This window comes from Solanum dulcamara, chromosome 11 (genome assembly GCF_947179165.1).
Source record: "Solanum dulcamara chromosome 11, daSolDulc1.2, whole genome shotgun sequence".
Taxonomy (NCBI): domain Eukaryota; kingdom Viridiplantae; phylum Streptophyta; class Magnoliopsida; order Solanales; family Solanaceae; genus Solanum; species Solanum dulcamara.
Genome location: NC_077247.1, coordinates 50,086,849 through 50,113,521, shown reverse-complemented (window position 1 = coordinate 50,113,521; position 26,673 = coordinate 50,086,849). Strand labels below are relative to the sequence as shown.

General features: G+C 33.0%; 2 protein-coding genes across 3 annotated transcripts; one reads left to right on the top strand and one right to left on the bottom strand.

Annotated features, from left to right (window-relative positions):
* The first annotated feature begins 1,327 nt into the window (after positions 1–1,327).
* LOC129872011 (protein DETOXIFICATION 40-like) lies at positions 1,328–7,226 on the top strand. 2 transcript variants are annotated; one of them, XM_055946838.1, is made up of 7 exons: positions 1,346–1,845; positions 1,973–2,604; positions 2,997–3,053; positions 3,345–3,583; positions 5,741–5,859; positions 5,965–6,051; positions 6,785–7,226. In XM_055946838.1, exons 1-7 carry the CDS (start codon positions 1,546–1,548, stop codon positions 6,857–6,859), a joined length of 1,509 nt encoding a protein of 502 aa, XP_055802813.1. In that variant the 5' UTR covers positions 1,346–1,545; the 3' UTR covers positions 6,860–7,226. The 2 variants fall into 2 exon arrangements, with proteins under 2 accessions (XP_055802814.1, XP_055802813.1); XM_055946839.1 differs by lacking the exons at positions 5,741–5,859; positions 5,965–6,051; positions 6,785–7,226 and adding an exon at positions 3,683–3,787 and having other exon boundaries at positions 1,328–1,845.
* A 314-nt stretch (positions 7,227–7,540) lies between these two features.
* LOC129872010 (heat shock 70 kDa protein 16) lies at positions 7,541–17,628 on the bottom strand. Its single transcript, XM_055946837.1, has 10 exons — positions 17,448–17,628; positions 15,902–17,218; positions 14,371–14,583; positions 11,407–11,502; positions 11,220–11,288; positions 9,993–10,193; positions 9,325–9,471; positions 9,100–9,228; positions 8,887–9,017; positions 7,541–8,161 (listed from the first exon to the last, which is right to left on the bottom strand). The coding sequence occupies exons 2-10, from the start codon at positions 17,069–17,071 to the stop codon at positions 8,056–8,058; spliced, it is 2,262 nt and encodes a 753-aa protein (XP_055802812.1). The 5' UTR covers positions 17,072–17,218; positions 17,448–17,628; the 3' UTR covers positions 7,541–8,055.
* Between the last annotated feature and the right edge of the window lie 9,045 nt (positions 17,629–26,673).

The following is a 26,673-nucleotide window of genomic DNA, read 5'->3' as shown; positions in this document are numbered from 1 at the left end:
AACTCAACACCATATATAAGACTTATTAAGTGTTATTTATCAACTAAATCTTATGAGATGCTCCTGCTTCATCATTGTTAAACACATAAAACGTGTATGAACAAGATTGAGGAATTGATACACGTTTTGGAAGTCACACTGAGATGCATAAATGTTACTTGGCCAATTAGGAGGCTAGCATAAATTTAAAAGTGAAAATTTCACCATCAAAGAAATGAGGCTATTTCTGCCTAATCAAAAGTATCGTATTTGAGTCCTTGATATGAAAAAAATTCTTGATAGGGAGCGTCTCTCTCCAAATGGAGCCTCATACGACGTGAATCCAAAATAATCGAACTCTAATACGAATATCGAACATCAAATTAAAATTTTAAAGTAAAAATTTCAATATGACGATATTGAAACCTCACCAAAAAATAAAAACCAAGATGGTGAAGACTAGTGATGAAAATAAAAATCGTTATGACCCATCAAAATATTTTCCTGAAAAGTTGTTTTTTTTTTGGGTCAAAATGTTTTCACACAGTCCCTTTCCTCTCCCACAAACTTTTGTAGGAAAAAAAGGTAAAGTTTTATTGCGTGGGGTGACATATAAAGTGAAAAAAACAAAGCAATTATGAGAGACGGTGGCTGAATTTTCAAAGCCACCAATAACAATTCAATAAATAAATAAAATTAGTCATTAGGTATATAAGTAATTTGTCGTTGTTGATTCTTCAGATTTCTCTTCAATTGTTAGTTTTTCCAAAAAAAGAAATAATAATTCAACTATTGATTCTTCGATTTTTTCCTCAATTATGAGTTTGATTTGTTAGATATGTTCTAAACAAATTTATTAAAAAATATTTATTTATAAAATGCATTTATTATTATTAAATTTTATATCAGATATTTATTGATTAAGCTTCAACAATGATAATAATAAAGACGGGAGAAGATATAGATACATAGATAGATAATAAGAAACAAAGAAAAAAGAAAAAGAGAAGTGTAATTCAACACTTTTAAAAAATTATTTATTTTATTTTAAAATAGTGGAAAGAGATAATAAAATCCCATAAAGAATTGACATATAGTTACTAACTTGCCTATAAATTAAGGGGCATTTGACTGTTTTTTTTTAAAAAAAATTTATTAATAAAAAGAATGACATTATTTTTTATACAGATTAAAAAGAGAATTATTGTTTCCTCGTGGACGCCTTATAGGACATCTGATATGTTCATTTGAAAATTTGTAATAGTAAAATATTTCTTTTTCAAAAGATGTCTGCAATTATTAATTACGTATATTTCATATGGAAGACAGGAAGAGTAATGCATTAGTTTTGATATAAAGAGTGCAAAAGATAAGTATCTTTACATATTCCATCTAACAACTCCAACTATATACTGATTGTTACATACCATGTATTAATTCCATTCTTCACAAAATGACATATATTATATACCTTTCATTATCTCACATTAAACATCGAGACGACAGCTTCATCTATTATTTATATGCCTAGAAGTTACTTTAACTTCATTCAACTAGCTCACTAACATGGGAAAAATCATGGAGTCGGAAGCTGAGCAGCCTTTGTTGGCTTCTCATGGAGCTAGCTCTGAGCTCGAGGAGGTGCTCTCAGATTCCCAATTACCTTACTTTCAACGAATTAGGTCCGCCTTTTGGATAGAATTCCAGTTGCTTTTTGTACTTGCAGCCCCTGCAGTGTCTGTGTACATGATCAATAATGTTATGTCCATGTCTACTCGAATCTTTTCGGGACAACTTGGGAACCTTCAGCTTGCTGCAGCTTCTCTTGGCAATCAAGGCATCCAATTATGTGCTTATGGACTTATGGTACTACTTTTTATCAATGAAATGCTAGTTGATATATATGTTGTTTATATATATTTGTCCATTATGGTTAAGCAATTTTCAACTTTTAACATGTATAACTTTTTTTCTTTTTTCTTATTGATTGCAGCTAGGTATGGGAAGTGCAGTGGAAACTCTTTGTGGACAAGCATATGGAGCTAATAGATATGAAGTGTTAGGAGTCTACCTACAAAGATCAACAATAGTACTTTCCTTAACAGGCATCCCACTAGCTGTGGTATATTTATTTTCCAAGAACATACTGCTCACGCTTGGTGAATCGAAACTAGTTGCATCAGAAGCAGCAGTATTTGTGTATGGACTAATCCCTCAAATATTCGCTTACGCGGTGAACTTCCCAATACAGAAGTTCTTGCAATCTCAAAGTATTGTAGCCCCTAGTGCCTTTATTTCCCTAGGGACTCTGTTTGTACACTTATTGCTCAGTTGGATTGTCGTATACAAAATTGGACTGGGATTGATAGGGGCATCACTGGTGCTGAGTCTTTCTTGGTGGATTATTGTTGTGGCTCAGTTTATATACATATTGAGAAGTGAAAGGTGTAAGACTACTTGGACAGGTTTTCGATGGGAGGCCTTTAGTGGATTATGGGAATTCGTGAAGTTATCGGCTGCTTCAGCTGTTATGTTGTGTTTGGAGACATGGTATTTTCAGATTCTGGTGTTGCTTTCAGGGTTGCTTAAGAATCCTGAGCTTGCATTGGATTCTATCTCAGTTTGGTGAGACTTTGAACCTTGTATTTACTTGTATGCTACATGATCCCTTAACACTAATTAGTTACTATATATCATAGTGCCAATATCAATAACTTATTCCACTCTAAAATTTTAAGTTGTTAATCAACTAGCTATGACTTGATCTTCTTGGTCAACATTTGTCGCGGATTCACACCACTCCCTGTTGTCTTCTACTAGAACTATACATATATAAAAAAAAAATTATGGGTGTATTTATACAGAGTCTTTATCCTTCGTCACTAAGGAGAAATGATTGCAATTGTACTCTACACGCATCCACTGTCTTTTAAATTTTGGATCTTCTTCTGTTGTTTTGAAAAGTTAAAGTGACTTGCCAATGAACTAAGACTATCTTTTTATATTTATTTTTGTAGCATGGCAGTGAATGGGCTGATGTTCATGGTTTCAGTGGGGTTCAATGCTGCTGCTAGGTCAGTTTTTCCCTACAGTACTTTTCTTGATTATCCATTAACCATTCATTTTTGTGTAATATTCCATTTCTAGATCAAAGATAGGTGGTACTTTAGCAATCATTTAAATTACTATATACCATGACAGTTTAAAATATTTTTACGTTAAAGACGTACAATTTTACCTGTTATAATAGATTACTTGTCATAATGTGAAAGTTACCAAACCATACTTGAAGTGATACTGATATAGTATAACTTATAAGACATTTTAATACTGTCGGTTTATAGATGTTAAACTCTTTTGATCAGTGTGAGAGTGAGCAATGAGCTAGGAGCAGCACATCCAAAGTCAGCAGCATTCTCAGTGTTTGTGGTGACATTCATTTCATTTCTCATAGCTGTGGTGGAAGCTATAATTGTGCTCTGTTTGCGCAATGTTATCAGCTATGCATTCACTGAGGGTGAAACTGTAGCCAACGCAGTTTCTGATTTGTGCCCTTTTTTAGCTGTCACACTCATTCTCAATGGTGTTCAACCAGTCTTATCTGGTAAGATATTTATCTTGTCCTTAATCTCCTTAATTACGGGATATTAAAGTTATATACGTACTTTTTATACTATCTGTGTAATATAACATGTTATAACAGACAGTGGCGGAACCAGAATTTTTAATAAGGGGTTCAAAATGTAAAAAGGTAGACACACGAACTAGTCGAAGGGGGTTCGACATCTACTATTTATACATAAAAAAATATTTTAACCATATCTAAATAGTATAATTTTTCGCCAAAGGAGGTTCGAATACATGTTGGGTCCGCCCCTGATAACAGATTATATGTCTTGTTCTTCCATGTAACTAATCAGTTACACCATCAGCAGGTAAAAGTTAAACTCAAAATCAAAAGTCACTAGATTTTCTAGCTTTATACTAGATACAGGGGTGGACGGACGTCTCCAAATTCATTTGAAATCAAATATTTTTGATATAGACATAATTTTTAAAATACAATAAATTCAATGCTAAAAACGTTAAAGATTGAAGTCATAGAACTTAAATCTGAGAAGATAGGTCATGTTTAATATTAATTATATGTTGCATGGAAGCAGTCACATGATAAAGGGCGATCAATATAACATCCATCCTCACAAATTATATAGTGCATATAGATGAAAAATTACTTTTTTAAAAAAGATATTTTTGTTGACTTTTCTATTCAAAGAAGAGCCACGAGCGTAAGCTGATCTAATGTGATGATTCCTGCTTTTGCAAATGGAGTAGTTGGAAGGAACTTTGCTTAGCATCTGGGTCATTTGTTTCACAGGATAAGATAAAATATTTCAAAATTATTAGGATTGAATTTATATTTCATTTAGTTAAAAATATAATTAATCTTTAAATAGATTTATATCTTAAATTTAATATTATTTCATTCCACTTTTTATTTCAAAATAACTTTAAAATTATAATATCGAGATAATTTAGTCGGCAAATCAAACGAGATCTTAAATGTGCGAAGAACTTTGTTTTGTTTGTTCTCAAGAGGTTGACATCACTTCCTTGTTTGAGAGAGACGAAGAGGAGAAAAAGACACCCATAACCATAACAAATAAGGCAGGCAGGCAGGCAGGCTAATTCATTTGACAAAAAAAAGTGTTGTCACAATACCGCGACTATTCATCATGCTCATGTGTCACTGTTAGATAGTCCCATTTGAAAAAAAATAAAAAAAATAGGTTGTTTACTATCATATCGTAAATTAATTTTCAAAGTTGAGTTAGGATTTTGAGGTCTACTTTTTTAAGAGCTGAGTACTATTAAAATTTGTGATGCAATAGTAAGTACCTTTATTTTTTATTTAGAATTTTTAAATTCAAGCTCTCAAAATTGTCTTTTTTGATAAAGGAACATTTTATCTCCAGGTCTTTCCCTTGCGAATCCAAATAAGTCAAAAACCCAAAACTGGTACTAAACAATGAGTGATGCTAAATGATAAAAGTGGTGCCACGAAGGGACATATAATCCTCTTTCTCATCATTATGCAGTGCGTTAATTATTATCATGCCTTTAATACAAACTTTTTTCATTCTGACATGTTTTCCTTTGGCAATTGACGTAACAGTTTATTTGACTTGCATAGCAAACAAAATTGAAGGCGTGATTTTAAATTTATGAATTTTGAATGTGTTATCGAATTTATAGCTGTTTTAGATGTAGGGTTCATGATTAAATTTTTTTTATATATTTATTTTATTTCCTAATATAAATATAAGATTTAAGTAAAAGTTATTGAGTTCGTCTAAACTCACATCTATCATGGTAAATGGTTCGCTATGGATTCACATAAACTCAATAGTTTTTATTCTAACCCCAAAATATAGTAAGAAATCCATCAATTTGTCTATAAATATTAATTTGATTGTAAATCAAATTATTATTATTATTATTATTATTATTATTATTAATAATAATAATAATAATAATTTGAAGTTACTGTCGGAACCATATATTTTATCGAGATGTTAGGTGCACCTCGATATTGTGCACATGTCCGTAGATACCCTACTAATTAATGCTTTCCTTTTAGACAAGTTCATATGAACTTATATTAGTCTTTGTAGCTGATTAAAGTAGTAACTACCAGATCTTTTTCACATAAAATCTGTATAAGTTTTTACAATAATTTTGTTTCTTTGTGAATTTTCAGGTGTTGCTGTTGGTTGTGGATGGCAGGCATTTGTTGCATACGTGAACGTAGGGTGTTATTATGGTGTAGGAATTCCATTGGGATGTATTCTTGGCTTCAAATATGACCTTGGTGCTAAGGTTTTTCAATTACACAATTTTATTAGAAGCCTTTCTATATCTGTAAATATTTAAGAACAAACACACACATATATATACACGTGTATTAACTTGATATAATGGCAGGGAATATGGACTGGGATGATTGGAGGGACTGTTATGCAAACCTTCATTCTGCTTTGGTTCACATTCCGTACAGATTGGGATAAAGAGGTGCCTAACTCACTTCCTCTCAACTACTACCTCTCCGTTCATTTTTACTTGTCCAGTATTAATTTGACACACTTCCAATAAATAGAATGACAATTTTACTTTATCACCTTTGAAATATAGAGCCCGTTTGGATGGCTTAAAAAGTAACTTTTATGCATGAAGTGCTTTTAAAACTTTGAAGTGCTGAAAGTTATTTTTATAAATAAGCAGTTGAGTGTTTGAATAAAAGTGCTTATGTTGAAAATAAGTGTTTGAATTTTAGGGTTAAAAGAATAAAAAGGGTAGTTTGGGAATTTAGTTAAAATATAAGGGATATAAAAGTAATTTCCATGGTCAAACAAAATGACTTTAAGCACTTAGAAAAAAAAAAGTTAAAAATCCTAACTTTTCATTTTTGACTGACTTTAAGAACTTTATGGCTTAAAGTTAATATTAGGTAAACACGTCTAAAAGCTAAAAAAGGATTTATAAGTTGGTTTGACCAACTTAAAGCTCATCCAAACGGGCTCATAATAAATTTCATGTTTTGGAAATGACTATATTTAATGAAAAAGGTAAAATTAAGAACTATTACTGAATAAGTAAAAGTGGACATCTATTGTTAGTATAATAAACAAGTAAAAGTGAACGTGAGAGTATTATAACTTTCTTTAAGTTTAAAGTCAATAGTTCTTTGGATGCACAAAGAAGTTTGTAAATGAATTTGTGTTTTTTTCTTTTTTAAAATTTTCAGGTAGAGAAGGCTAGAAAACGTTTGGACAAATGGGAAAATATAAAAGAACCTCTAAACAAGGAGTTCGAAGAGTAAAAGGGGGACATGAAATTCCAAGTAATCCTTGCCCGGCAAAGAAGTTATGAAAAGTTCACATCAAGGGTTTTCTGGCATATCTACCTTAAGAGAGTCGAAATCCATTATAAAATACCTTACCATTTCAGAATTTCGAAAAAAAAAGATAAAAATAATTTCAGATATTATGTGATTTATTAGTATTCTATCTTAGTTGGTATCCAAAATATTCTATGATGGTTGCATAAACAACAAAAAAAAACGGTTTGAAGTTTACTTTCAAATAATTAATCATATCACATCTGTAAAAACCATCGTTTGTATCTGCGCGATTCTTGATTGATTGTGTTATAAAGAGGGTGATTTCAACTTCAATTCTGCAATTACGCAAACAACGTTTCAATCAAATTGATGTCATGAGTATCTAACCCAGAAAGAAACATGCCAGTCTAAAGAGACAATAAGAAAGGCATTTCCTGATATAAATTTTGGTATTATTTTATCATGCGTTTGGTTAACATTTTGTTCCCAATATAATTTATACAGCAATTTCAGTAGTATTGTTTTATACCGGGTCTAACAAGGGATAACTTGTAAGGGACTTAACTTTGATTCATTTTTCAATTTTATGTTACTTAACAAACAATGGTAAATTTGAAAACATTTTTATTATATATCGTATATCCCATTTTTAATACAATATACCAAAACTTATGAATACATATGCACCAGATAATTAAATGATTCTTTTATCCATGTGTTACAATTGTTGCATTACAATTCCTATCTAACTTTATCCGCAACCAAAACAACCCCTAAGGGTATTGCGCTACTCACAACAGAGAACAATCAGAACAAAACGGATGAAAAATCTTTAGTTTTTTGTTAATATCCAAGTACAGAATGTTTCCAGCATGTGTTGCCTCCTATAAGCTGTTAAAAAAACTACAAAAAGCAGCAGAAACTCTGCACATAATCAATTTATATTTTTGAGGCCACTAAGATAACACAATGACTTGGAGAAGTGAATCCACATCATGAGAAAAGCAAAATTTGCATAGATAACAAGTGATTCTACCCAAAATAGAGAATGTGATTTGATTTAAGTACCAGAGATAACTCGTAATACGCCTCAAGTGGCTGGTGTTTCCTCAGCCTCAATAACAATTAATCTGATCATTTGTCATGCCTGCTGTCATACTTGTCTCTCATGCAGCTTAATCTACATCCATGCCATCTTCCCTTTTACTTCTCGGGTCCAAACCTGAGCCATCCTCAGTCTTTTGGGGAGATGAATTGTGCCTCATTACATGCTTACACATCCTGAAATGTGTTTCACAAATTGTTGCACATCAGGCAAAGAAAAAGTTGATGCTCAAAAACACAAGAGATGCAGCAAAACCAATAAGCGGTAGTTCTCTCAAGAGACACTTACTAGTATCTTCTAATTGGGTCTTAACCATCATTCAAGAAAAAATCAGTAGTAAATTCTAACTACTTTGTTAAGGAGTAAGGCTAGAATTGCTTCGCTTTGAGGGAAGCGATGCCTCTTCTACGTGTATGTGATAAGTGTAGGCAGTTTAAAATGAGGAGTACGTTCTCTAAGTCTGAAAAACAGTGGAAGTATATATGTGTGTGGAGATGGGTGTGTATACCTATGTATACTCACACGCACACACATATCTACGATTATAACCTTTATCATGTAAAACTGCTAACAGGCTTTTTGGTTGTATGTGTTTCTAAACCGAAATTAGAGATAAATTCAAAAGTCACTCGCATCTAACAAGCATTTTCTAATTCTATTAAACCTTCAACTGTTCAGAATTTCAATACATAGTAGTAGCATATATCTTTTAAGAGATTGAAATGGATGTTGAAGGGATTCAGGCTTGGTTGTTCTTGTATAATTCTATAGACAGTGCAAAAATCTAATTTTGTGGGTGAATGAATGTACACAAAACATGCAACCATAAGATGTCTCACAACCATGCAGGGAAAGAAGATTCATATGTTAATTAGGCAGGTTTTTAAGATGACGAACATACGCTTCAAAAGCCTCAGTCTTTCTCTTGATTTCACAAGACCACAATACTGGATCAGTATTTCTGGGCAATGTCTCCTGCTGGTGGGATTTCTCTCGAAGCCACTGCTCTGCTTTATGGCATTCGTTAATGACCTTCAAAGAAAAAAATTCAGGTTAATCACAATGTCACAAGGACCCGTGGACTGTAGCATGTTATATATAGACAAGGTCATACAGCATCTTTCTCACTGGCTGGAAGTGATCCTGCAGCCATCCGATGCTCCACAATTCTATTTAATAGATGTCGTGTTGCTTGTGCCCGTGCCTCTTCTTCCTTATATCGATGCTCCACAGGGTCCACCATCTAATAACATAAAGTTGGTTGTGTCACTTTCAAACAGTTTATAGGCATTGGAAAAGAAAAACTAAAATTCTGCAACTAATACCAAATGACAAGAACCTTTTTAAGATCCTCTAGCTTCTCTGCATAAACCTGTTCAGACTCATCATCTCCATCTTCATAGAGCCATTCTTCAGTCCGTTGTAGACTACAAGAGATAGCCTCCCTCTCCGAATCCGTAGCAAAGCTCCGGTAGGTATTCAAAATCTATTCAAATAGATGCATAAAGTAAAGGAATTGGGCCAGATACTGATAACAATAACTAAACCAAAACCAAAATTAAAAAATGGTGTATTTGAAACTAGCTGGAAAAGGACACAAATTTCCGTAACAAAATGACAAGGTACCAAATAGTGATAAAGAAGTAGTATGTATCAACTCCAACATGCGTTTAAAAGTTATGAGTGTCATATAGTGGTATTTGCAAAACAAAAATTACTCAGAAGGACGACCTAAAAATGCAAGTGATACTGCAAATTCAACGGTACACTAAAACCTGAAAGAACGTGACTTGTAAAGGAAAGGATAATGAGAAGTAAAATTTCACTTTTATGCATTGATGCATTCATCACTCCTCAACCTTCTGCTTCAGTTTGAAACTTTATATTTAAAGATTAAAATGTTATATCCTCAAAGATATATTCTTAACTTAAAAGTATGAAACAAATCAGTTCAATTAAAGTCTTTCAAGCAAAGATAATTATAAGACTTAAAGTTTGATATTATACCTTATTACGAGTTTCATAGACGTATGCCTCCAGGGTGTTTTTCTTATCTTTAGTTCGCTCCACCTTTATGTCTTGCTCAGCTAACTGGTATTCCTTTTCCTGAGCTTGGGATAGCTCCATGAGGGTCATTCCACCATCAACACTTTCAGTAACAGGAATATCCTGTCTCTTAACGGTCTTACTTTTCCTTGTATCATCTCCCTACATAAAGAACCACAGGGATCCATTTACAAGTAGCCAAGTACACATTTCAAATAGCCAAAAGGCTTCCAAACCAAAGAACAATAGCACACAATGGAATAACAACTCACTGATGTCCTAGTGTCGGGTCCTAGTTTATGACCAAATTATAATGAGCTGACATCGGATAAGTATACTGTATACATCTTTTCAAGGAAAATAAATAATCAATTACCCTAGAGTATGCCCTAACTAAAGTAATGGCGACACTGCAGCATCAATAAGAAAGAGAAGGAGTGAATATATGAACTTTCGCCATGTAAAGCTCTGGCTGCTTTCAGAACTGTTTGAGCACTTATGCTAGGGATCAGCTCTTTCTAATGTTTTTAACTTTGAGGATTTGTTCCCTGGGTCCTGATTGTTGCCGATCATTTGAAGTCACACAAGGCTAACGTCCTCGAGGAGGACAACTTCATTTGGCTAGGAAAAGCAAAGAACAAGATGAATCTATCTTTTATATGCTACTTCTATTTAAAAGATGATGGTGCCGAAACCAGCTTCACACCTCGACTAAATCACTGCACAACCTATGAGTAGCATAAGTATTGGGTAATCCTGCTCAGTGCTCACACAGGCTAGAACAAATGGGCTCATGTTGAGTGTTACAGCTTGAATCCGAATCTAAAATATTCAGGTTGTTACTCTTATGCCTTAACAACTCAACCAACCATCTCCATGGGACACAGTACAAGATCCTTTAAAAAAACTTAAATGTTTAAAAAGTACATAAAAAGTATTATTATCTACAATTCTTATAGTTAAAGAAATGACAAAATTGTAACAAAAAACTTTGAGTGCCCAACAAACAACAAGAAGAAAACCACCAGTCCTTAACACTGAGGTCCAAACAGCACCAAAAAAGGACGCAAATTAAGCAGGGATTTCAAGAAGTAGATACTATTAATTTCTAACTAATAATACAGCAGAATGTGCAGAGTAAGTATCATCAGTACTATGCATGACACCAGAAGCACCACGAATGCTTACCTCCATATTTTCTGCATGAGTATCAATATTATTTTCCGACGTAGAATGACTTGTTTGATCTTTGATCAGCTGAAGAGATGACAAAATGCAGCAACAATATTGGGTTACATCTTCAAGTAAGTTTGATCAGCTGAAGGAATGACAAAATGCAGTAATGAATTTCCATACTATGAAAATTGGTACTTACCCAGGCTGATTCTACTGTAACAATTCCATGGAGGTTTAATTGAATTTTGACTTTGATCTTTGCTTTTTCAGAATGAGGAACCTGGAATGGGCCAATCTGGAAAAAGAAAATAGTACAGTGTGAGATTAACTGACAAATTGATGGAGTCAACTTGGCATTAAGGATGAGAGCATTAATTTCAAATTCTTAAGATACTTAGCAACGGCATATCTCTGGCATCAATTTTAGTTACTAGAACTGCTGAAACTAAATTATTTTTACAGGTAAGTATTCTTCTCAAACGGTTGCACATTGAGATTCAGCAAGGAAGCAGAAGGTGGATAACCTGCCTTCTTAAGCAAGGAAAGAAATAAAGTTAATGCTACAAATCTCCTCAGCTTCTAGACGCACCAACCAGAGAGATTCAAAAAGACAGATATTTGATAACTACTTTTACAGCATAAGATTAGATCCTGGTGGATGCATGAAAGCATTTAAAACCCTAAATAAAAGGCGTCCTTTGATCATATTCAACATGAGAATAACAGTTAACATGCAACACATTAGTGAGCTCTCAGGGAAATAGGCTAGCAGAAAGCCATCTTCCTGTCCTCCAACTGAAAATTTTGAAACCTTTATAACAATTATGGTCTCTTTTCTTGTTATTGTTGTTTATACAGTGTAGAAACATAATATAACTAAGTAACTAAAAATATGTATTCCCTAACAACTGAAGCTTTTAAACAATAAGGTCACACAATTCAACCTAGTATCAGAGTCAGACTCATCTCTACTCCTGATTTACCTAGTGTTGGACCCCTATATTATGTTGATCACGCTCCAAATGTCCAAGTCAGTGTGTGAAGGGATGTTGAGGTATCCCACATTGGTTGAGAGAACTGGTTGTCTGATTATATGGCTTTAGGCAATCCTCACCTCATAAGAATAAAAACAAAATCCTCACTTCATAAGCTATCTTTGGGATCGAGTTAGACCCAAGAGCATTTTCTTAACATGCTTAAAAGACTATCACAAACATTAACTGTAGCTTTCCGGTTCTCGTGTAACACTGACCTCAGTATTAGTCAGTCGTTCAGATGTCCAGAAACTTTCCTGAAAGAAAAAGGCCCTAATGACCTTATTTTAAAAAAAAAGATTTAGACCGTGAATGCCACTTCCCTTCTCTTATTTTACACCTTCAAGCTGTCCAAGTTAAACAGCGCGAGAATTTAACTGATATTTGAAAGGGTATATAAGGGCAACCAAAAAGGGTGTTTCGCAACTTTATCATTTTTTATAATGTAATAAATTTTATGAACATTTTGGCAGCAAAGAGTGTTTCACAAGTTTTCATTGTTAGCCCATGAAATTGCAAGGGCAGAACAATAGGCTTTGAGAACTTATTTCAATTATAGGAATAGTATAACATTTGAAGGTAGTAAACCAATAACACTCATGGTCAAAGAGTTTATAGGGAAACTTACTAAAGCCAAATATTTAAGAAAGTAGGGAGGTTGCATCACTGCTACAATTAACACCATTATATCTTTTTGCATCATCCCTCAATACCATGTTAATTTAAATACTGCTCACAATATTCCACCAAAATTATGATTTCCAATTTACTGCACTTTTCTTTAATGTCACAGAAGCCACCTAAATGTGTTTTTTCTGGGATACAAAATCATTCTTGGATAGATGTACACATACGTTTATTTGCATAAAACTTGATACAACATTTTCTGGTACTTCAGCAACTATATATTATTCTACCAATTAGAAAGGTGAATGTACTACCAGAACTTGATTCTCGAAAATATCAAAAAATAATTCTTTCTCGTTTATTGATAAATCATCACAGCTGCAGATATTCAGTCACAGTAAAGCTTATCAAAATCATGTTTCCTTCATACCAATGACATCCCTTTTTTTCTTTATCTTCTCATGCATGATACTATTTTAGATAATAACAGTGGATTTGAAAGTTCCTTTCAAGTAAATCGGAGAAATTGAAACCCTGCAAATTATAGTTGAGTCAGTAGCTCATCTGCAATGCAAAAGACTGAAGTTGCATTACAAACTGTGCAACGGATCAGAGGTGTAACTACGTAGTGTTTCACCAGCAATGTCTAGTTTTGAAACTTGAATCTCAAAATTGGCTGATGTACATTAGCTATGAACACATGTGGTCCAGTTGTATACCCTAGATTGTCCAAATTTAGCAGAGATATTAAGTTCAATTTCTGTCTTTTTTCTGGGCACACATTGGAGGGCAAACGTCTATCAGAAACAATCTGCGTACACAATACCCTCCCCAGACCCCACTTGGGATATTACACTGGGTATGCTGTTGTACATTGGAGGGCAAAACTGCTTCTGGGAGTGGTTCAGGGAGGACCTTTTAAAGCGGCCTCATTTGACAGAGAAGATCACCAAGATTTTGCGACATAAAATATGCAAAGCTACTGGGTAGTGCATGTAGCTATTTAAACATACAATGAAATAGTACATTATCTAATACTCCCTGTAGACATAGTTGACTTATTGAATATTTCCTTCTCTTTTGATGTCTACTTACCTTTTCAGAAATATGATATACAGATGTATTGAGATATCCATCAAGAGAAAATTTATCATTCAAGGGATGGATTATTAGAAACAAGCCAAAAAAGGAAAGTGGACAACTAATTGGGTATTTGGGTTAGAAGAACAAGTATGTAACCAATAATACAATTGTCTGCTGTAGTAAGTTCTCAAAGGTGGTTTCATGGGCTTCGACAAATTTAGATGCTTAGAGATCTTAAGTCGTAACCTCAACAACTAGAACTTTAGCTACGACTAGATTAGAGTAATCCAACTATCGAGAATCATTCCTAACATAATCAAGAAAATTAGATCAAATGTGATATGATACATCTAGAACTCCCAAACAAAACTTGGGGATAGAAGTGCTCCTATTAGTCAAAAGGGACAAATAAATTGTACCGTAGATTTGCTTATTTTATCGGATACACCAGGTGGCAACTCATTCTGGTTAGTGTAGAATGCTGCCAAGTGGAAACTGCTGCTCCTTTGCAATGTGAGCACTTTCATGCTCGGAAAACTATGGCCCTTTGGAAACAATACGCCATTTGATAGAGTGCAAACTGGGCCCTCATCGGATGCAAACCCAATGGAGAAAGGAAATGAATCCTGAATCTGCAAATGAAAGATTTCCGAACTCAAAATAATGATGAAACCAATTATCATACCTCAAATAATTAGATAATAAAATGTCATGCACTAAACAATGTTCATGCCAGAGTTAGGACTTGGTACACTTATGTTCTGTTTCTACTATCCTCTGGACATTGTTTTGTATTGTTGTTTTTCACGATAGTAGTTGAGAGATGAATTTTAGGCTTTGGGTACCTAAGCATGACAACTATTTAAGCAGTAAAAGGCATAATTATGACACAGATGTACTAAGCTATCCCAATGCACAACAATTCTTTCTCATTTTAGTACAACAACAGCAACATACGCAGCCTTGCCCCAACCAAAAAAAGGCTTTTCTTAGCTATTCATTTTTCCTTTCAAAGACTTTTGTGGTTACCCTGCCTGGCTCCAACTTTGAAAGAATGACTAAGTCAAAAAAATGTGCTAGGTCATGTCCTCATTTCATGCAATTTAATCTCTCTAGAATGCTCTCTGCCACGATGAATATTGCAAACTCTGATCTATCAATTATTTACATATACGCTTCTCATAACTCAATAAATTATTCCTTTTGATTTTATGCGTCTTTTAGCACCCAACTATGTTGCTTCCCAGAGTAATATTTGGGCTTTCTGAAGTAGTGCATTAGCATCATGATCTGCTGGAGTGGTCATTGCAATAGAAAAGTCTCTTAATTTCTCCATGGTCTTCGAAGTCCCATGAATTTCTCAATCCTTCATGTCTTCTGAAGTAATTTATTAGCATCATGATCTGCATCTGCTGGAGTGGCCATTTCGATAGTAAAGTCACTTAATTTCTCCATTGTCTTTGTAGTCTAATGAATTTTTCATTTATTCATATCTTCATTCATTACTCGAGGTTGTTTTTCTGATATTTGTTCTATTAACTGCTGTAATACTATTTCGGCAATGAATCTTCTAGAATGGTCTATAGCCATGGAAGAGATTGTTTTCACAACTAGAGTTTTTACATCATAGAACCTCAAACTCCGGATAAAAAGAGAAGTAGATTGAAAAACAAAGAGAGAAAAAAGAGAAGAAAAACTTGAGTCAGTTAACATCATAACCATATTCACCACAATAATTGAGACAGTAAAGTAAAACCAGATGATGAGAGCATAGAAATTCTTGTATCTCAGGCCACTAAACCTAAACACCCTTTAGAAGAAGGAATAAGCCTATCCATATTGAAATTTTAATCTAATTTGGGTAAATTAAATGCAAATAGGACTAAGAAAAGAAAGAAATTCACAGCCATATCGATCACAAGTATTACTATAGTAGTTCACAGCACAAACCTCGTACTCTCTAACACGAAATATAGGGCTGAGCATCGCACATTGAAGAGCACATCCACGTGCAACACACTCACTAGCATTTATTGTCCGCCCCGGTTCTTTTCTGAAAACAGAATTTAAAATTCTTCCCATAGCTGGAATTCGAGAGCCTGATCCTACAAGCTCAAGAGTATGAATCCTTTCAGCAGTCAAACCAGAATCAACCAAAGCTTTACGACATGGAATGCTTATCTTCTCCAACAAATCTGATGAAAGCTTCTCGAAGTCCTCTCTTTTGATGAAACCTTTTACATCTTTCTCATCCATTAAGCACTCAATATTAAGCGGAGCCTCTGCATTTGCACTTAAAACTTTCTTCAGTTTCTCACATGCAGCCCTCAATCTTATAGAAGCCCGAGCATTTGAATAAACATCAATATTGTACTGTTCCTTGAAATTTGCAGCAAAATGTCTGAATAAAACTTCATCAAAGTCTCTCCCGCCCAAGTCGCTATCAAAAGCATGAGACAATATCTTCATATGACCAGGTTCAAATGACGCTACAACAACTTGTGTATCACAATGACCAACATCAACAAACACAACATTTGTTGGACCCCCAGCTGAAAAATCAGTCTTATATATTCCATAACCCAGTGCAGTTGCAGTGCCATCATGCATCAATCTCAATGGCTTCAACCCAGCGATTTTCGCTGCATATAAATAAGCACGTCTCTGTAAATCTGTGAAGTATGAAGGTATGCCAATAACACAATCCAAAACATCCGTTTCAAGATTCTTCTCAGCAATTTGCTTCAAATGTGCAAATAGCATCGCCATAATTTGAACAGGAGTGAAACTCTGCTTCTCATCCATGTACTGCAAATTAATCAAAATGCCACCATCTGGTCCTTCAGAGGTCGCAAATGGAAGCAATTTCAGGTCCTTCTGAACAGCAGGCTCCCTATATTTCCTACCAATCAACCTCTTAACCTGTGAAATAGTGGATTTCGGGTTCATAGTAGCCGATGCAGCTCCAGCAGAGCCAATAAACCTTTGTTTCTCACCAAACGACACCACCGCTGGTGTCTCTCGATTCGATTCATCATTTAATATTACATCAATTCCACGTTGCTTTGCAACTCCTATAACACAGTTTTCATTTCCAACATCAAACCCAACTACACTCATTTCCAGCAGAACTTAGCGATATAACCTTCCAAAATTCCAACCACAAACAAAAAAGCTCTATCCACAAATCGAGCCCACCCTAATACCTATCTCCAAATCATTACATCACATACCACAACACAATTTTCCAAAGTGGACCTATCAAACCTGGAAAAAAATAATTAAAGTCACAATAAACAAAATTCAACGTGAAATTCACCAAAATTACAACGATTCCATCAATGAACGAAGCATTTGCAGCTGAAAATCAATCGAGCAACCAAATATAAAGAAAATCAACAAATATAATACGTATTAAGTTGTTAGAATAGGTAATTTCGAATTATAACATGGATACGGAAGCTAAGAACGGTGGAAAACAATGAAATGAAGGTACCTGATTTGAGAGAGAAACAGATGAAACCCTAACAATGGAGAAGCTGGTGGTCTTCTATGGATGAAAAAAGTCTCCGAATTGTTCGTCAGATGAAAGAAAGCGGAATTTTTGAAAATATATTTCTTTCTTCCTTGTCGCTTTTCATTACCACATTTTTATTTTCGGAAATAACTTTGGGAAAAAGAAACAATGTATATCAACCTTTCATATTTCTCCTTGTCAATGTATATTCCTTTGAGTTGCAAGTACTATATTAATTCTCATTTAGTGAAAAATATTTTGTTAATATATGATAACGTGATTCGAAACTAAAATTTTTACTTGATTTGATAGTATATTAAATTGTGTTAATCACCAAACTTGGAAATAATAAAATTATTACAGGTGGTCTAATTCCTACTATCTATAGTAAATGTAATTAAAACATTATTTAGAATGACAATTTTACAAGTTACCTATTCTTTTAATTTTTAATGGTGGAATCTAACTAAATTTAGATGTTGTTATTGTGAGAATTAATTTATTCCAACTAACAAATCTTATTATTTAAGGTATATATCAACCTTACAATACACGTATAGATTTAATCTTGTGTCACATAAATCATTCCAATATCATCATCTTACCAAGAAAGTATTGCAATACTTTAAAGAACCTTCCAAAGGTGGACTAACCATATTTAGAATACTCAACAGTATGATCTAGGATCAACAAATATATTTGCCAAAATCGACACCTTATTATGCATTTACAAAGCTAAAATGAGGTTATTTTGGTCTTATGATCATTATGATTTGAGTGGACTTCTCCTACTTTAGGTAGGAAAAGCACTTCATGAATAGTAAAAATATCAAATTGCTCATTTTGCAATTTGTTGAGTCAGAGAACTAGAAAAGAGGAAAGTGTCAAAATGAAGATATATGGTAAAAAACACAATTAGAAGTGATCTACAAAATCAATTCTCTTGGGAAAAAAAGATTCACTTTCAATAGTGATCATTGATTGACATGTGTCATGCTATATTTGGATGGTTGTTACGTATGTAAATTTGAGAAAATTACACAAAATAGACTCAATTCTATTTACATAAATTGACCCAACCCAAACTATTTATCTTTAATAGACTCATGACCCAAACTATTTACCCTCTTACCCCATTTTCTCCTTTTTAATTTCAAGCATGACAGCATGTTGATGTCAACATCATTGCTATGAAATAATCCTCTGTGATACTCCATCGGTATATTGATACTATATTGGTATCATATAGAATTGAGCTTAATCATCTCTAATGCTCTGTCGGTATATTGATACCCTATTGGTATCATATGAGATTGAACTCTTTTTTTTAAGAAATAAAAATAAATCAATTAACAGAAAATTATTAAAATCACAATCTTATTTATTAAACTCTAAATTAGTAGAAAATATATTATTTGTGATACTCCATTGGTATATTGATACCATATCGATATCATATAGGACTGATCTTAATCCTCTGTGATACTCCGTCAGTATATTGATATCCTATTAGTATCATGTTGGGTGGACGCTAAGCGTGCGAATTTTAAAATAAATTTATTTTATTTTAAAATAAAAAATAGTATGAAAGTAATGGTGCATTTAAGAATAAATACTTCTCTTTTTTTTGGGATATAAGTGTTATTTTCCCACTAATTTAATATTGAAAATGAAATTTAAAGGCAAACTTAAATCATTGAAAAGCTAAAGCCCATTTGAAGATTTATGGGTTATGAATCCATGATGCCCAATGAAAATTATCAGGCCCAAATAGAAAGTAGTCAGCTTGGTGGAGCATACATCGGTATAGGTTTGATAGAACCTCTTTAAATTAATTCTTGATAAATTAATAAACTCTCGATTTATTAACTGAGTACTAGTCTCATACTTGACCAATCGATCGATCCATTTAATATTCCCAAATAAAATCTTAGTTAGTAATAAAATAGGAGTAAATTGATGAAGCAGCTCTAAACGTAGTGCTGGGAAGCTGTTAGTTGTGTTCAAAAAGGGAGAAACAATTCAACAAATTAAGAAAGAAAATGAAAAATTATTTACGACCTCTATTCCATATTAGTTGTCCACATTATTATAAATAATTGTCTCAAACTGCGAGTAAATTGATGAAGCAGCTCTACAATGTGGTCACAAATCACAATATATTCATGGAGTGCTAGGAAGCTGTTAGCTAGTTGTGTTCAAAATGGGATAACAATTCAACAAGCTAAGAAAGAAAATAGAAAATTCTTAGACGATTCGGTGCCCGTTTTAACATTAATATTAAAACCACCTAAACCCATGTGGCACATGATTTGATTTTAGTAAAGGGGAAAAAAAGTTGGTTTAATTTATTTCCATCTCATTTATATTTGCACATGACGGAGGATTTTAGAACATGGATTTTGGATAGTTTTGGCAAAGGGTGTAGTATTAAACAAAACTAAAGAAAGTAATATTAATGGGGTTGATAATAATAATAATAAATGGGTAAGGGGGTAGGTGAATAAATGAGAGATGTGTACGGCTGTACCCACTTGGGCAAAATTAATGTAGGAGGGGACAGTCCCAGCCCCAAATGTGTTTGGAAGAGGAACACTCATCAAAGGCCAAAAACTTAGCTGGAAGGTTTGTTGCCCTTGCAGCTTTTTTTCTCCTATTGACTACTGGTAGTGTGAACTGTGGAAGTTGATCTATCAACTCTTCTTGGATGTCCACGTTGTTTAATTATTCAAACGAAAGAGGTCTTGAAAGTCAAGCATTGTTAGGCTAAGGTGTAACACATGATCACTTGAACTATGAAGGTCGTTTGGTCGGTGAACAAGTTATACTAAGATTATAAGATGAAGATTAAATATAATGAAATTGTTAACTGAATGTATTTTTATTGATAAGTATTTAATTCATTGAATACTTATCTGTACTTGGACAATCATCATGATATGAATTAGCTTTTCAGGTTGAATTATGATGAGGTACCATATCGTTATACCTACACTTGTTCTTCCGGAGAAAAAACATGCTCACCATTTGCTAATGCTTTTACTTCTATTTCTCTTGCAATACATGATGTTTAGCATGTTACATTTTTCCATTTTGGGTTCAAACGTGGATCATTATATTAACCAAAATGTCAAGCTTTTTCCCCCTTCAATTCATCTTAAGGCCAAATGTGGTCTTAGAATAAAATAAAAATAGCTTTGGAGAATAGGTATATGCGTTATCACAAGTTGGAACTAATCATGGAAGCCATGTTCTTGTTTCTATTTTAGCTATAATAGGCTAATAGCTATTCAAAGAAAGTCAATATTAGACTTACTGCCCAAACCTTTACTGTCGCAACACGAAATAGCTAGAACAATGTCAATTTACTGGTGAACTTATATGATTTAATAGTATTGATTAATAGGAAAAAAAAGAACCAACCAATTGGCTCATTTTCCTATCAAGTACAACAAACATGAAAAGAAAAAAATGGGGCAAAAGCTTGTGGTACAAATTAACAAACAAAAGGCACCAACAACTTATAAGTTCCCACTAATAAATTCTGTTTCTTATCATGAAATGTTCAACATGCCCCAGAATTTATTTACCTAATTAAAGAAATCAAATTAGAGGGCCCCAAAAATTGACTGGGCAACCCATTAGTGGGGTAAGAAAAAGAAATAGACCGCTCTTGTTTCTTTAACTTGGTGGGAAGTAGAGCAAAGATAAAAGTATTAGGTACGAATTCGCACCAATTTTAAATTAGAAAATTCATGTATAAATATTTTATTGCAAACTCACTAATTATAAAAAGAAAAAAAAAACCGAGTTGTGAATTTCGTAGCAAATTTAGAATTCATAAATTTCAAATTCTGACTTCGTCTTTCGATTTGAACTACGATAAGTTTATTTATGATGAACTAGTTTGACATACTAAACTTCAATACTAGCTTAAATCAACAGAACAGGGCAAACTAATGGAATTATATTGCCAAAATAACAACAGAAAAATTGTATAAAAAATCAATAGTTTCAGAAAGGGTGAAACCCTGTATTTGTATATATGTGTATAATCATGTCTCACCATTCTCTTGTAACAAACATAAACCGAAAAATAAAAAATAAAAAAGCTTTGCTCCTTTTTTTTGGCTTTGGGAGCAACATGGATATATATTGAGATTCATACGGTCGACTTCAACTTGTTTGAGAAACGAAAACTCTAAGTGAACAGTGGTGGAAGAGTATTACAAACCATACTCGTATCTCTACCCTTGAGCAAACCTTTCCAAGATTTCAATTGTGACATAAATTGCTTGTAAACTCTACCCCTAGTAACAGAGAATGTCAACAATATGCTCTTTCTAAACCTCTTTAATCTCCTCCCAATCTTGATTTTCAACTTACACACTCTCACTTTTAGCCACGGCTGCTTTCTAACAGAATCTGATTTCTTTAATGACTTGTAAATCAAGAACTGTGCTTTCCTATGTTGCATCTCTTCAGGGTCATCAATTTCCATCTTTGAGTAACCATAATATTGTTGTTTACTCAAAAGACTATTCATAATTAATTTTCTCTAAGTTTACTGTGGAGAAAATTATGAGAGATTGATATAGTGAAGATGAAATGAGCAAATATTTATATAGTGGAAAGATTGATGTTTTGGGTGGGGTCAAGAAAGAAATTAGGGTGTGATGAAATTAAAACAGTTGCATGTGCCATGAAGGTTTCTTTGAAGTTTAACTTGGAAAATAATAATTGTGTTTTTTTAAAAAAAAGAAAAACATGGGCTGAGCTGGAATTAGGAAGAGCATCATGGAGGTGCAGGAAAACATTGGCCATTTGTCAACTTAATAAGACTGAGTAAAAATAAATAAGATCCTTTTCCCTATGCACATTGCAGAGGGTGGTAATACACGAGTGGTCATAGGGTCAGTTCATGAATATTAAAGAAATAAAATACATTATTCTCTTAGGTGAAAAGTATTAAGAAAATACAATTTCATTTTCAAAAAATTCAAATAAAAATATTTAATTTTCATGATAAAAAACCTACAAATTTTAATGGGATTTTCGTTACTTATCATCCTTCTACATATGTATGATGTATATATCGAGTAATTAATTATCTAAAAGCAACACCTAGCACCCCTAATTAAGAGTTGTGTTCTCGAGCATGCATATTGTTTTAAGGACGTTATGAATCATGATAAACATAATGGTTATCTAAAATAATTGTAAATAAAAATCTCCAAGAAATTGCAACATTTGGTTTAGAAAATTAAGGCGGTTGGAAGAATTCATTATATATTTTTAGTGGTAGACTCAGTAACATCTTCTTGTTTTTTTTTTCTAAAAAAATTATTTATATTCAGTAACATCTTACGTGCAATAAATCCCATGATTACCTAGTTAATTAAGTAATTAAGAATATATATATTAATAGTAGTTGCTTTCCCAAATATATAATTCTTTCAAAACCAAGTTCGTATGTCACTAGTTCTTGCAAGGGGCCATTGACATTTTTGTATTTATATACCATATATAAAAAAAAAATGTGAAAAGTATTAAATATAAAATGTTTTTGAGTCCTGTTGGTGAAATTATAAGATTACAAATTACAATTGAAAAATAAAATGAAGAAATTAACTTCACTTCTTGGCTGAGGCGCGGATATCTCGCTATCTTTAAGGAGATTCAAGCCCACTGCAGTAAATCGTTTCACTGGTCCAGTAGTAGTCCTCTTGACTTGTTCCCTCCAGGATATAACAGCCTTATCACAAAAATGTAACTCAACAAATTCTTGACAAGAGTTGAGTTTAAAGCTCTACACAAAGAACACCTCCCTTCAACTAATAAGAACTCTCTTTTTTATATAAACTTAACTCTCTCAATTTTTTCTTCTCTTATCTTTCATTTCAAAACAAAGAAGACCTCTCTATTTATAGGGGAGAAAATCATACAAAGATGAAAAAATAATAGAATGTCATCATTATCATCATTTAGTGTACCATTATGATTTAGTGCACCATTATGATTTAGTGCACCACTTATTAGTGATAATTAGATTAAAAATACATAATGGAATGATTTAGTCTTGCACTAAATAAAGATGATAATGAAAGACATTTTTATGCACTAAAGAAAGAATAATAAAGATGACATTAAATGTTATCAATGGACAATTGCTAAAATTGCAATTTAATAAAATGTTAAAATGATCACACTAACAATCCCCCAGTCATTTTAATATTGTATAAGAGAGTTTATCAGTTGAAGAAATATTACTATACATAATGAAGGTGTGCTCTGCATTGAACCTCCACTTAATGAAACAATAACTTTTACTCCAGAGTCGTAGTGGTCTCAGACTTGAACTATGACTGCTTAAGGGACATAAAATATTACTGCTCACACATAGTAATCAAGGTATTATCACGAGCTTTATAAGCCAGCACATTACAGCCTTGTGCTATCCCGGTTTTATGAGTGCTTTTGAGAATAAGTCTAATTCTCATAGGAAGAGGCCTACTTCCATACTCACATAGGTGAAATCTGTCGAGAGTGCTCCTCTAAATTTAACACTCCACCCATACGGGCTACAGATTTTCATTAAGAGTTTTTTAAACTCAACCTCCACAATTCACTACAGGAAACAATGCACTCACATCATAGGGAGGGAATAAAAAATAGTGCATTTTTTTCACAACAAGTCATCATATGATTCGTTTTTCCCATTGAACCTGGTTATAGGATCTCTAGTCTCCAGGTTGGGTTTTCTCATATACGACTCATGAATTTATAGGCTTCAATCCCATCCCCCTCGATGTGCTCCAGACCTTTTCTCTTGTTAAGGCCTTAGTAAGAGGATCTGCAAGATTTTCACAAGATTTGACATAATCAACATTAATGGTACCACTTGTCAAATACGTTCTTACATTACTGTGTTTTCTCCTTATAGGTCTGGATTTACCGTTGTAATAACGATTTTGAACTCTACCAATTGTTGTAGTGCTATCACAATGAATTAAAATTGGAGGAATTGGTTTTTCAAAATAAGGTATTTGAAATAATAAATCTCTTAACCAATTCGCTTCCTCACTAGCTGAAGCTAAAGCAATTAGTTCAGCCTCCATGGTAGAGTTAGCAATTATAGTTTGTTTTTTTGATTTCCAACAAACAACACCACCACCCAATGTAAAAATGTAACCAGTGGTAGAACAGGAATCACCTGCTAGAGTGTTCCAATCTGCATCAGAAAAGCCTTCAAGTACAGCAGGATATTTTTTATAGAACAAACCACAAGTTTTTGTTCCAATTAAATATCTCATAACTCTTGTTATAGCATGCCAATGTTCATTACCTGGCTTGCTAGTAAACCTGCTAAGTACTCCTACTGCATATGCAATATCAGGCCTAGTGCAATCAGTCACATATTTCAAACTTCCAATTACGCTAGCATATTCCTTTTGATTTATCACATCATTTTCACTTTGAACAGGAAACAAGTGTACACTTGAATCAAAAGGAGTTAAAACATGCTTGCAATCAAGAAAATTATATTTTTTTAAAATTTTCTCAACATAATGTGACTGGTCAAGGAAAATTCCATCACATGTTCTAGTAATTTTTATTCCAGAATAAAATTTGCCTCACCAAGATCTTTCATATCAAAATGGCTTCTAAGAATGTTCTTAGTATTATCAATAACATTCATATTCGAGCCAAAGATCAATAAATCATCAACATATAGACAAATAATGACATGTGTATTATTTCAAGACTTATGATATATACACTAATCACGCTCATTTATTTTAAAATCATTTTCAATCATGCAGGAATCAAACTTTTCATGTCATTGCTTTGGTGCCTGTTTCAAGCCATATAGGGATTTAGTAAGTTTACATACTTTGCTTTTTTTGCCTGCTTCAACAAAACCTTCAGGTTGTTCCATATAAATTTCTTCATTAAGGTCTCCATTTAAAAAAATAGTTTTTACATCCATTTGATAAATATGCAAATCAAAAATTGCAGTCATAGCAATTAAAAGTCTAATGGATGTAATTCTTGTAACCGGAGAAAAAGTATCAAAAAACTCTAGGCCTTCTAGTTGCTTAAATCCTTTAGCAACTAGTCTAGCCTTATATTTATCGATTGATCCATCTGGTTTTGACTTTTTTCGTAAGACTCATTTGCAACCAATTGTTTTACAACCTGGTGGTAAATCAACTAACTTCCAAGTTTTATTAGAAATTAGTGATTTCATTTCATCATTTACAGCCTCTTTTCAAAAAATAGAATCATGAGAAGATAAAGCTTCTTGTAAAGTGAAAGGGTCATCTCCAACATTAAAAACATAAAAATGAGGCCCAAAATCTTTTTCTACTCTAGCTCTTTTACTTCTTCTTAACTCAAAATCATCAATTTCTTTATTTTTTAAAATGGAAGAAGAAGAACTAGGTAGTGATAAAATATTTTATTCAATTCTTTGACCCCCACTATTTTTAGAATCAAAAGGAAATTTATTTGCATGAAAAATAACATCACCTGATTCTATTACAATATTATCTTCAAGATTAAAAAATCTATTATTTGAAGCATAACCAAGAAAAGCACATGTAGTAACTTTCTTACCCAATTTTGTAATTTTGGGATCCATTAGCCTCACAAAGGCTAGACAATCCCAAACTCTTAGATATCCCAAATTTGACTTGTGACCTTTCCACAACTCAAAAGGTGTTAGTTTAGTCTTTTTATGAGGCACTCGATTTAACACATAACACGCAGTCAAAATAGCTTCCCCCAAAAATTCAAAGGTGCATTTGACTCAATAAGCATGGCATTAATTAATTTAACCAAAGTTCTATTTTTTCTTTCCGCTACACCATTAGATGAAGGAGAATAAGGAGGAGTAGTTTCATGAATTATTCTCAATGATCTAACAAAAGAATTAAACTCATTTGACTCATATTCACGACATCTATCACTTCTAATTCTTTTTATTTTCTTTCCAAACTGATTTTCAACCTCATGGAAAAAAAATTAAAATTTCAAAAGCATCATTTTTATTTTTCATTAAGTAAACATATGTAAACTTAGAAAAATCATCAATGAAAGTGATAAAATATCTATTTCTTCCACGAGTTAAAATTTTTCCAAGTTCACAAATATCAGTGTGAACTAATTCTAATAAATCAGTTTTTCTTTCAACTTTAAAATG

Bases quoted from the DNA above. Each gene is read 5' to 3' on its own strand.
- LOC129872011 (XM_055946838.1), top strand. From the start codon at position 1,546: ATGGGAAAAATCATGGAGTCGGAAGCTGAGCAGCCTTTGTTGGCTTCT. The intron at 3,054-3,344 runs GTCAGTTTTTCC...TCTTTTGATCAG, and splicing joins GGGTTCAATGCTGCTGCTAG to TGTGAGAGTGAGCAATGAGC. The intron at 5,860-5,964 runs GTTTTTCAATTA...ATATAATGGCAG, and splicing joins AATATGACCTTGGTGCTAAG to GGAATATGGACTGGGATGAT.
- LOC129872010 (XM_055946837.1), bottom strand. From the start codon at position 17,071: ATGAGTGTAGTTGGGTTTGATGTTGGAAATGAAAACTGTGTTATAGGA. The intron at 10,194-11,219 runs GTAAGCATTCGT...TTCTTTATGTAG, and splicing joins CTCATGCAGAAAATATGGAG to GGAGATGATACAAGGAAAAG. The intron at 9,018-9,099 runs GTATGACCTTGT...TTTTCTTTGAAG, and splicing joins CAGCCAGTGAGAAAGATGCT to GTCATTAACGAATGCCATAA.